General features: G+C 43.2%; 1 protein-coding gene across 8 annotated transcripts in view; it reads left to right on the top strand.

Moving 5' to 3' along the window:
- The window catches only part of LTBP1 (latent transforming growth factor beta binding protein 1), a 375,947-nt gene extending 365,710 nt beyond the window's left edge, over nucleotides 1-10,237 (top strand). For all 8 annotated transcript variants that reach the window (XM_073214445.1, XM_073214444.1, XM_073214443.1 and 5 more), the window contains 3 exons: nucleotides 4,727-4,849; nucleotides 8,360-8,509; nucleotides 9,837-10,237. In XM_073214445.1, coding sequence (XP_073070546.1) covers nucleotides 4,727-4,849; nucleotides 8,360-8,509; nucleotides 9,837-10,018 — 455 coding nt within the window. In that variant the 3' untranslated portion in view covers nucleotides 10,019-10,237. The remainder of the gene's footprint in view (nucleotides 1-4,726; nucleotides 4,850-8,359; nucleotides 8,510-9,836) is intronic.
- The last annotated feature ends 1,683 nt before the right edge of the window (nucleotides 10,238-11,920 follow it).

Raw genomic sequence — 11,920 nt, 5'->3', positions numbered from 1 at the left:
CTTACACTGCTGGCCCAGCATGCACTTGGGTAAATATTCCCACAGTCCTGTCTCTTTTGTGCATTTCCTGGTTGTGTGTAGAAGTTTTCCAAACACCATCATTATTTACTCATATATATGCACAGCTGCAAGGAAACACCTGGCCTAGCAATTTGAGCCAAAAAGGACCCATTTTTCTTAATGCAAAAGAATTGGTCCTTGTTTTTCTTAGATTTGAAAATGATGCACTTCAAACTTTAGAGCACTGCGTTTTTAGCCCTGATATGTGGAGAATGAAATGCAGCCGATTCATCATTTCAAAAGGCAGCTGAACTTAATGTTCCTGAGTCAGAACTGAAACTTCACCTCCCAGTTTTCTCACATGCCGGAGGGCCACTGTGACATGTGACTGTCCAGACCGGCACCACAGATGTGTCTGTCATGGGGAGTGGAGCTCTCCTGCCAGGATATAGGAATATGCTTCCCATTGTTGCTGACAGCAGGAGCCCCAGACCCACTGGCTCCAGGGGGTAATTTTTAAACTTCTTTTCTATTAAAAATTAAAATCAAACAGCGCCATCTGTCCTATGAATCTGTCATACCCGGAAAATGAGTGTGATCGACGGCCTGGATCTTGTTCAGACCACTTATTGTGCGCATGTCCCACACCTTCCCATGTATGTCTTTCAAAGCTTTGATCCAGAGCTTAGCATTTGTGCTGGGGAGGTGAGGGGATGCAGGGGCAGGGTGGGAGGCAGGGGCACTTCAAGGTGTCAATAGTTCCATTTCCTGTGCACTTCACTTTTGTGTTTGACTGGACCCTGGACAGACACACTGTGTGGTGCCTCGGAAATGGGATTTGCCTCAGGAAGTGTGAGTCCTGCTGAGCAAAGGTATTCCTTCGTACCACGCCCCAGACAGTTAGGTGCTTAACAGTTGGCCTGCCTATGCACAGGATGTTTTGGAGAAGAAAAAAGACTCTAGGGACAGAAAACGTGTTCATCTCTACATGTTCAGCTGGATGAAGTGGCAGCCAAGAGATTCTCATGAGAAGTTATGGAAACATTTCAGGGATCTGCTATTCCCAGGCTCCATACCTTCAGCCAGCCTCAATTAACCATATACCCACGCTGGACTGTGGCCGTGATCCAGCCCTAGGAATAACCAGGCCACGTACTTCCAAGCTGGAATGGGTTCTGGTTGCAGCTTGGGGTGCTCAAGGCCCAGCACAAGCTAGAAACATATATGTGTCCAGATCCTAAAGAGGCTGCATTGCTGAGGGCTCACTAGGAAATTTTGATATGCCACTTGCTCCCCTGGAAGATGAGAAACCTACTGTCAACTCAAGACATTTCTGAAGGAGGCAGGCATATGTGAAGAATTGTTGGACATCAGTTTTTCCCCTGTACGTTGAGTTCGCTGAATCTAGTGGTAAAATGTGCTATTGCTCCTGCTTCATCACTGTCTGGCCGACTCGTTACCTTTGTCAGGGCAGTCAATGCTTTTGTGTCTTGAGATGAAGTCCCTGGAGACATCTTTCTCCATTTACCGAGGTAGGATTTCCCTCCATCCATTTAAAAATTCCAAATTCTGAGTAATCCTGAAACAATATCTAAAAACATCTGGAGGCTGCTTTCATTGCTCTTAATTTACTGTCCAATTCTTTGCCCACTGACAAACCGCCTTTTAAGTTTTGCTGACTCTAAAATTTATGTCAGTCATTGTGATACTCTTTAAAATTCCCCATTTCCTTCCAGATGTTCACTAGGGACTTAGTGATTTTACCTGTGGGGAAAATTGTAACCTCCTTTATCTTGGTGCTTCAAAATTTATGAACGATTCCATAACATTATCTCATTGTTTTGTACATCAATAACACAGGTAGGCAACCAGGAATTATTGTCCCTATGCGACAGATGTGGAAACTGAGACTTGTCCAAAACTGCTAAGCTGGAAAGTACATGGTTCAATTAAAGCTTGAGCCCCACCTTCTGCCTCCAAAGCCCGTGTCCTTTCCATTATCCATGTTCACTTCACCCCTTGCCCTAGCCAAGAATGAGAGCAGAGGTACACAACTGGGGAGGCAGCATGGATGGGTTAGGGCGGAGCCATCCGTGCTCCCAGGAAAATAGCTCAAAATGTACTTCCTGCTGATGATGGGACTGTAGCGCATCTTCAAATATACAAGAGAGAACACTTAGTGCAGGAGTTATGTCTTGATAACTGGCCAAACTGTCTTGAAGTTTGGAATGTTGATGTGTTAGACAAAGTAAAGCAGCAGATAACAGTACGTTCTAGAATCTTAAAAATGCATGGCCCTGGAAGAAGGGAGAAGAAAGAAGACGTGGTGAGTCCAGAGGACCCAGCCCCATATTCTCTGCTCCCCTCTCAGTCCAGGCTAGGTCAGGAGCCCGCCTAGCAACCACTTAATAATCCCCAAACACAGCTTTCAGTTTGCTTTCTCACTACCTTTCCTTCACTGTTTTTAAAAAATCCCTCCAAAATATGTTTTCCTGGAAGATAAATCCTACGCATCTACTTCGTTTCAGGTCAGGCGCCACCTTTTTCAGGAGGGGAAGCTGACCCTAAGCATTTCACAGGAACAGAGTCTGTTGTTCCTCTTAGTCCCTCACATTAGGTCCCTTCCTTTTGCAAAGCGAGTTGATGGGGATTTGAGGGTACAGACCAGTTCATTTCTTGTTGCAGGAGGTATGGTCTAGGGGAAGAGCCTAGACCTGAAGACCAGACCTGCCCCCTGGACCTCGAGTCTGCGAGGCTTCCCGGACAACCAGATGTTGGAGAGAAGAGCATGCTCACACATCTCCAGATTTAGTTTTACAAAATAAGAACATGAATTGTTTTATTTTTAATATCCACTCTTGATCACAACTGTTGCTTGGATATAAAATATTGAGCAAGCCTCCCTTTCAGATGTGCAGCAAATACATATAAAAAGTCATGACAGAAAATGACCTCAGCTCTTGAAACTTGTGAACAGTTCAGTGATCTCACTCTCTCAGGGAAATCCTTAATTCTTTTTCAAGCCTGAAGCAGAACTGACAGCCATTTGTGTTCTCTTTATTTGAAGTTGTGTTCTGTCGAGTCAAGGAATTTTTTCCAGGTTCAGCTATTTCCTTAATGACATTACTATTTCTTATGAAGTGGTTTCATGCAAAAGCATTTGGATGTCTGGGGTCTGCATGTTGTTCCTGGAACGCTTCCACGCAAGAACTTTAGGTAGGGGCAACCGTAGTCCTACCTACTAAGTGAGTCCGGGTCTTTTCTGGCCTTACACTTCCTTTATGCAATTCTAAGAGAAGGCTGTGTGAGTTTGTGTCACACACACACCTCTTTGACCCCTTTAAGTAGGGGGCATACACAAAAGCCACAAGCATTTATACTATTGCTTTAGTGCACTTCAGTATGTTACAGAAGGAAACACAATAGAGGAAAACTCCCTCCATCTGTGGTCCAGGCCAGGATGGCTGCTGCCTGTGTGTCCATCCAGGGGCCTGCTGACCAGCACCCTGCATGCTGGCAGAGCTGCTGATGTCTGGGAAGCCCCAGCATTTTCGCCATCTGCTAGATGAATCCTTGGGCAGTGTATTTCTGTAAAATATGCATTGTGCCGAACATGAAGCTCTCCCCCCTAAAGCTTTCTTCTCAAGATCTTGTTAAGTAACTCTGCTCCTAAATACAGGCAGGAGCCTGGGACGGGACGTGCAGTGAAAGCTCAGTGTCTGCAGAACAAATGGGTAACCGAGATCCGATACGTCAGGGGGTCCTGTGTGGAGGACTAAAGGAGAGTTTAGAAGGCAGATGGCTGTGGGGCTGGCTCCTCTCAGAACGGGAAGTAATAACTGCAGATAAATCTATCTGGGGTGCAGAAGAGGTAAGGACCTGAACTTCTTAGGAGCTGAGATGGTTGTAGGAGAGGCCCCAGGGCTAGGTGTGCACACGGAGCTGCCTTCCTGAGTCCCCATCTGGAATGCCCGTCTGCCCGCTGTCGCTTAACCACTCTGGGCTTCTGTTTCCTCATCAATAAAATGAAGATGGTAGCAGTACCTCTTCACAGAGTGGTGGGAGTGTTTTGATTAATTAATTTCTATTAAGTGCTTAGACCAATACCTGGCACGAAGCAAGCATTATACAAGTGTTTATTATTGTTACTTTCACTACCACGACCACACTGTTATGACCATCATCATTTCTATAAGGACCAGGTGTCTGTAAAGTTAGAATAGTTGCTGCTAAATTCAAATGGTACCTAGGAGCACCCTCACTTGGTTGTTGTCCCATTTGGATTCCCAAAGGTACGTTTCTTCTGTGTGTAGTTGTTGGAAAAGTACCTGTCTCAAAGAATGACTACTCTGTGCCTTTAAAATGTTTTGATGATCACACCCGATGGGGTCAGATAAACCCATTCTTCCAAAGGCGTTGAATTACTCTCCGAGTGCCACTCATTTTCTCAATTCCTTACTCTTTGGAGATATGCTTTATCAGCTGTGCAGCTACCACTTTTGGTCTTTGATTTAGAATCTTAACTGTGCGGGACAGCGGGCACTGTCTGTGGCTCAGCAGAGATCCCATAAAGCTTGAGCCGCCGTCCCGGTCAGTGGTGCTGTGGGAGCAGAGGGCACGCAGTGGGCAGCGCCCTGGCGGATTCCCGCTGCTGAGCTGTGAGTGGCGTGTCTGGGGCCCAGCAGGCAGCGATGGTGTATCACACGGCTTGTGGTTTGCTTCTTAGATGACTATGCGCAGCTCTGCAACATCCCCGTCACGGGACGCCGGCGGCCATACGGACGGGATGCCCTGGTCGACTTCAGTGAACAGTATGCTCCAGAAGCTGACCCCTACTTTATTCAGGACCGTAAGCAAAATTTTTTCATGTACTTTGAAACTAAATTGGGGTTAAACAGGAGTCAAGGGTTCTCAAAATGTAGTCTCTGGGGATTTGTTAGAAATGTACATTTTCGGGCCCTCTCTAGACCTGCTTAGAAACTGGGGTGAGAGCCAATAGTTTTACCCACCCTGTGGATAATCCTTATGCATGTTTGAGCTGGCAACCAGTGGATCAAATTGTTAGTCTTGCTGGTGGGATGCTGTTTTGTTCCTTTACAGTAAAGAAAATTCTCTTTCTGTTGTAATATCCTTAACAGAAGTCATTTCTTTACCCATTAAGTGGCGGTCTAGTTTAAGGGCCTGGGTTTTCTTGAAAGCCAGTTGTAATTGCAGTTCGTTTTTATACTAGGTAGGGACAAATGGTAACTGTTCTTCGATGATCTTTAAGAGTATTTTAGTGGGAGGTCCAAAAAGTTTCTTTCCTAATCAGAAATTAATGTTTAGAACCAGTCATGAGGGAATTTATTCAGTAAGAATGATGTGCCAGCCTTTTCTGGATGTGAGAGCAGAGTTTCTGGGTGGGAAATGGCGTGTGCACATGCGATCCCTGTTCCTATTGAGAAGGAAAATGCCTGACGGTGTACATACCACTGGAGCAGCATGAGGAAGCCCCACATGCTTTATGTGGGGGAAAAACCGAGCTTTCTAATTCAGACTAATTATTCGAAGTCTGACACAGGATGGTACAAAATGAAATGTTAGTAAGTAACAGGTGGTCTTATTTCAAGAAGGGAAATAGGGAAGTGGAATCCAGCTTGCCTAGATCACATCTTGCTGAGAAGCCCTCCTCACAGCACGGGAAGGTGCACCACATGGTGCAAACAGAATCCCCACGGACCCCAGCACTGGGTTAAGGCTTCTGAGATGCTGCCCATCTGCAGAACACAGCAAGGCTGCCTCTTTCTCTGGGCTCTGCTGCCTGTGCTCAGAGCAAATGGCCACGACCTGGTCCCACAGAGCAGCGTAAGCTTTGGGACTGCCTTTGTGGCTGCTTCAGTTCTGAGTCAAGAACATTTTCTTCCTTCCTTCCTTCCCTTTCCTCTCCCTCCCTTTTTCCTTCCTTCCCTTTTGTGTTTCTTTGAAGGATGCAGTGTATTCCAGCAGAGTTAAAAGTGCTTTAAAATTTCCATGAAAACAGCATTCCGCTAATCCAGCCAAACTGATGAACACACACCCTGGTCTAGAACAGGGCCAGCACCCAGAAGCCCCCTCTTCCCCCCCAGGGGTAATCACCATCCTGACTGCCAACACCTTGGAGTGTGTCTTTCAATCAACAATGCGTACCCATGCAGTACTTTATGAATATGTCCAAATGTACTGACAGCTGTAAGACTGTGCACTTAGGATTTCCACACTTCTCTGTGTATATGTCATCGGTCAATAAACATTTACCTTAAGAAAAAAAAAAAGAAGGGAAAAACTACTAAGGTTGAAAGAAAGCCCAGCCTGCCCGCCCCATATATCCAAAATAGCAGGTTAAGTCTGTATGCAACAAAGTCCCACAGCTTGTATCTGCATTCTCTGTCACATTATAGTTCAGATTCCAGGAATTTTAATGTTGAAATGTTCTGGCTTATGTCACTTCTTTTTTAATGCTGATGTGGCTTTAAAACTCTTCTAATTCACTACAAATGTTGAGAAATAAACATGCTGGTGTCATATCAGTTTCCTGTTTAGCAACATAGGAAGTTGATATGCAGTTCCAAGACCTCCAGCTTTGACTACGTATGGCTTTTAAATTTCTTACAAGTTCCAAGAAATAACTCTTCCTTCCCAGACCAGAAGCAAGGGGGCTTTCTGGCCTGGCTGAAAAAGTGATTGTATGGAGTAGATAGTAACATAAGAGGGAAGGCTGAGGTTTCTTACCACCTTTATAATGTACCATTTCCTACTTTCTGTTTATTTGGGAAAGTTAAGCTGATGGCTGGTCATACCTTTAGCTGGAGCAGTTTTTATAAAATTGGAATCTCCTAGCACAGAGATCAACTTTTTCTTAAATGGACCAGATAGGAAAATGTTAAGGCTTTACAGGCCATATGGTCTCTGCTGTAGCTGCTCAGCTCTGCTATGGTATCATGAAAGCAGCCACAGGCAATATATCAGTGAATGGGTAGGGTTGTGTTCCGGTAAAACTTGATTTACAAAAACAGGCAGTCAGTCAAATTTGGAGCAGGGGCTATACTTTTGCTGACCCCTATTATAGGGTCCTGTAGAACTCCTGAGAACTCCTGTTTAGGGAGTCTATTTGCTGTGTGTGTAGGAGTTTCAAGTTTTAATTCCATGTTTCAGTTTCTTTAATAATAAAGAATAATTTTACTAGTTATAAAGTCATAATGATTTTACCACAATACCTGGAATTGGAAAATATTTTCATAGATTAAGATTTTATTTTAAGTCAGTATTTCTCAAACAGGCTTTGGGTTTTCTGCTGGAATATTCTTGATGGCTCAATATTTTTTCCCCTTTAAATTATTTTAAAAGGCCCATCATGGATATATCACTCAATTTAGAAAATCACTTAGACCTTTAATAGTCCTGCAATAAGAAATGATACTTTGCTGCCCCCTGCAGTCTCACTCTATAATTACTTCAAAAGCCCGATCGTTGTAGCTTTGTTTTGTTTTGTTTTTTTAAGTTAATGTGGAGAGGTTCTGAAGTGGGGGAGAGAATAAGAGGCCAATGACCAGTGTGTTTGGGTCACCATGGATTTATATTTACAACTTTCCACTCTAGGAGGAGAGCTGAACACTCTTGATTCCTGGTTAAATAGTTTTTAAAGAACTAAACTCTAGCTCTGAATCAGTTAAAAAATACCTAAACTATAGAAAAGAGCCAAACAAGGATTTGTTTCCTGAAAAAAAAAAGAGAGCCTTAGTTTTCTAAACACACATATGATGTACCTTTTCGTTTATCAGGATGTTTTGAGTCCCTTTTAGTGCCTTTATCCTTTGATTGTCTGAGATTCCTTTTGTAAGGCTCATTCCGGAGCCAGAACAAACAGACTGCCTGGCAAGGCCGGCCTGGCTTTCCACTGCTCTTGGAGCAGCAAGTGAAAAAGCACGCCCATGAGCTTTCATGCATCTTCTGAGCAAATGTCTAGTGCACCCTGATCGTGAATTCCTTTGGTTCCATCATGACAGGTGTTCTGACATTAGACCTACCGAGAACTCAGGAGATGTGGAATGTCAGATAAAAACTTTTAATTATTAAGTGCAAAAGCAAAAACCATATTTCCATTATCATTTTGCATGGTTTTAATATAGATCAACACAATTCAAGATACGGGTCTAATCTATACAAAATTTTTAGTATCATGCTTAATGTTGTATACAGAGATATTCAGTATTAAATTTTCATGCTAACACGCAGGCACCTGAAATATGTGTGTATGCTGAACTATAACCTTAATAATGATACAGTTTTTTAAAAGTGTGAGAGGTTGAAAATTTCTGACTTGGCTCCTGTCCTTTCCTTTCAGGCTTCTTAAATAGCTTTGAGGAGTTGCAGGCTGAGGAGTGTGGCATCCTCAATGGATGTGAAAATGGACGCTGTGTGCGGGTGCAGGAAGGCTACACCTGCGATTGCTTTGATGGGTATCACTTGGATACGGCCAAGATGACCTGCATCGGTAGGAATGATGTGTGTCTAATGGGAACTTACTCTCTTCCTGAGATCCCCTGTGGCCAGATCTCATACAGTCATGGTTACTCATGATCGATTTGCAGAGCTTCAGTTTGGGAAGATGAGGAAAGTTCTGGAGATGGATGGTGGGGACGGCTGCACAGCCATGTAATGCCAATGGACTGTCCACTTAAAAAGGGTTAAGACAGTCAATTTTATGTTCTGTATCTTTTACCACAGTTTTTTAAAAATAGAGTTGATATTTCATTTAGGAATTATTCTGGTGGTATGTCTGAAGGAAAGGCCAGAGTGTTCCAGGGAATTGCCTTGATTTTTTAAATTTAGCTTTTGACTAGGCAGCAAGCAATGTTTTCGTTGAATGCTTGACAAAAACCTATGGAAGTATAGATGCCTGAAAACCTTTAAGCCAAGGGCCTTTTAGCATAGAATCCATTGGGTCCTGAAGACAACACTGAGCACATGGAAGAGGATAAATGTTTATTGTTCTTCTAAACATAAGAGGGAAGGCAATGAGAGGGAGGGAGGGAAAGGGGGAAGGAAGGAAGGAGACTGAACAATTTCCATGGTAATCACTGCAGAAAGTTCCTCCTAAGACTAACACTCACACACACACTCTCCCTGCTCTCTCCCTCTCCCTCCTCCCATGTGATCAGGGCTGTCTTCCAGGACCTGATGGCCTCTATTTAAAAAGGCCCTTGACTTAAAAGGGTTTTTTCTTATTTTTTTGTGGCTCCTCTGCTCCCTCCTGGAGCAGTCCCTTCCTGCACAGCAGTTTCGTTAGTCTCAATCTGTTGTGGGCCTGGAAAGTAGGTAACCTGGGCTATCACAGGTGTTTCAAGTATCCAAGACCCTTTCTTTCCTGTGGAAAGAAATCTAATAACTGACACCTTCAGAGAGGCTGCTCAGAGGGCTCTCTGCTCATTTGTTTAGTTCTTAGCTTCATTCCTCCTGATAAACATACCCGTTCTAAAACTGTGGAAAGAAATTTGGAAGAAGGATAGTTCTTCCATCTTTCTTGATGTTTGACTACAACATGTCAAGCTAACAAAATGTTCTTGCTGTGTGTGGAATAATGGGGGGGAAATTCTAGAACCTCCTGGATATAATCTACCTTTTTTAGATCTAGAAGGTCTTATGTGTCTCGCATGAGACTGAAACAATGAATATGGCAAAGACTGTACAGTGTGCTGTGGGGAGAGCAGAGACCCACCAGGCTGCATTCAGGCGGCATTCCTTGATGCCTCAGGTAAGCTGAAGTTACATTTCCTCTTGGAGTGAAGTTAAAGCTTGTTTCCCTGTATGTCCTGTTACAGATGTCAATGAATGTGATGAGTTGAACAACCGGATGTCTCTTTGCAAGAATGCCAAGTGCATCAATACCGAAGGTTCCTACAAGTGTTTGTGTCTGCCAGGCTACGTCCCTTCTGACAAGCCCAACTACTGCACGCCACTGAATACCGCCTTGAATTTAGAAAAAGACAGTGACCTGGAGTGAAAGAGAAGCCACATAACCGACGCCCATATACTCTGCACTGTGTAAAGGGGTGGAGAGAGATGTATTATACTTGAGACATTGCATCTAAGCCGGAATGTTGGAAATAAGGAAATGTCCTGGAGTTGCTTATACTCAGAAGAGAATGTGAGGAATCAGTGGGAGCCTGACTGGTGTGACAGACCAAATGGACGTTTCTCAGATAAAAAAAAAAAAAAACAATATACATAGTCTGTTCATATGTAAAATTCAGTGGAAAAGAGGCGGAATGGTGCTGTTATTTCAAACAGAAGGTTGTATTATTATGTTGTTTTGTTACTATTGCTTGATTAAATTTGGCATTGAAATAGCGGTGGGAATATTTTATATAATTTTTGTTTTCTGGGTGTGCAGTTCCTTGGCCACTGGTTTTCTTTGTCAGATTTTTAAAAAACAAATCTCAAGTGCACATGTCTTTGATAAAATACTGTTAAAAACTGTATTATAAGTTTTGTCACACAGGGTTAATGCTATTCCAGGTCTGGAGCATTTTTAAAATCCAAATTGTCTGTCCTGTGGAGCAGGCAGTGATATTATTTCAAAACTTTTATACACATTTGGAGAAAAGTACTTTATATTTACGGTATACTGATTTTCATGTCCATTCTTAGCCAAGCTGCTAATAGGCGGCAATTGGATTCCTTTCCTACATTGAAATGGAAGAGCTAATGAGCTTACATTAGTAATGTGTAAAGTAAGCCCAGCAGAAGTTTTTGAAAACCTGATGATCCCAATATATTTACTATTGTATGTTAAAGCAAAATAAATCACCATTTTTTTAAGAAAAAAATTCTACCTGAGAGTAATTGTCAATGAGCACCCGTGTAAAGGTGTGTCTCCTTCCTTGATTTTTAGCACTGGTTCTCTGTTCATGTAGAGTCTTCTATGGATTCATTATTAGGTTTGTTAGATGTTGTGATAGACTGAATTGTGTCCTCACAGGTTGAAGTCCTAACTTCCCAGGACCTCAGAATGTCACTGTATTTGGAGATAGTCTTTAAAGACGTAATTAAGGTAAAAATAAGATCATTGGGGTGGGACCTAATCCAATATTACTGGTGTCCTTAGAAGAAGAGGAGATTAGGACACAGACACACAGAGAGAACACCGTGTGAGGACACGGGGAGAAGACGGCCGTCTACAAGCCAGGAAGGGAAGCCACAGAAGAGACAAACCTGCCAGCGCCTTGATCTCCAGCTTCTAGCCTCCAGATTGTAAGAAAACAGGTTTGTTGTGCAAGCCATCCAGTCTGTGGTCTTTTCTGGTAGCCCTAGCAAAGTAATACAGATACATAGCACAGGAAGGAGAAGCTTTAGAGTTCAAGTTCCTGCTTAAAATACATCCACAGTCATCCAACTATTTATTTACTTACCTTAATAAAAGCATATGAGTTTCAAAATAATAAGCAGGCATACCCAGCAGAAAAGCTCTGCATTTAACATTTTCCTGAAAGACAGGCTTTGGGTTTGGAATATCTGGAGTAGGCAGAATAATGGCATGTCAAAGATGTCCATGTCCTATTCCCTGAAGCCTGTGAATATGTTACCCTGTATGGCAGATGGAGTTCAGGTTGCTCATGAGCTGGCCTTAGGCAAGATTATCCAGGTGGGGCCATTGTAGTCACAAGGGTCCTTAGGACTGGAAGAGGGAGGCAGGAGAGTAGGAAGGAGACATGAATAATATAGGTGGCAGGAAGATAATAATAAAAAGCAGAAAGACTACTCAACACTGCCACCTCGGGAGACGGAGCAGGGGGGAAGGGGCATGCACCAAGGGATGTGGGGAGCCTCTAGAAGTTAGAAAGGGAAGTTGCCATTAACCCAGTGAGACTTGTGTCACCTTCCAACCTGTTGAAGTGTAAGATAA

Source organism: Manis javanica, chromosome 1 (genome assembly GCF_040802235.1).
Source record: "Manis javanica isolate MJ-LG chromosome 1, MJ_LKY, whole genome shotgun sequence".
NCBI classification, from domain to species: domain Eukaryota; kingdom Metazoa; phylum Chordata; class Mammalia; order Pholidota; family Manidae; genus Manis; species Manis javanica.
Note: the sequence above shows the minus strand (reverse complement) of the source record. Positions and strands in the feature narration are given on the sequence as shown.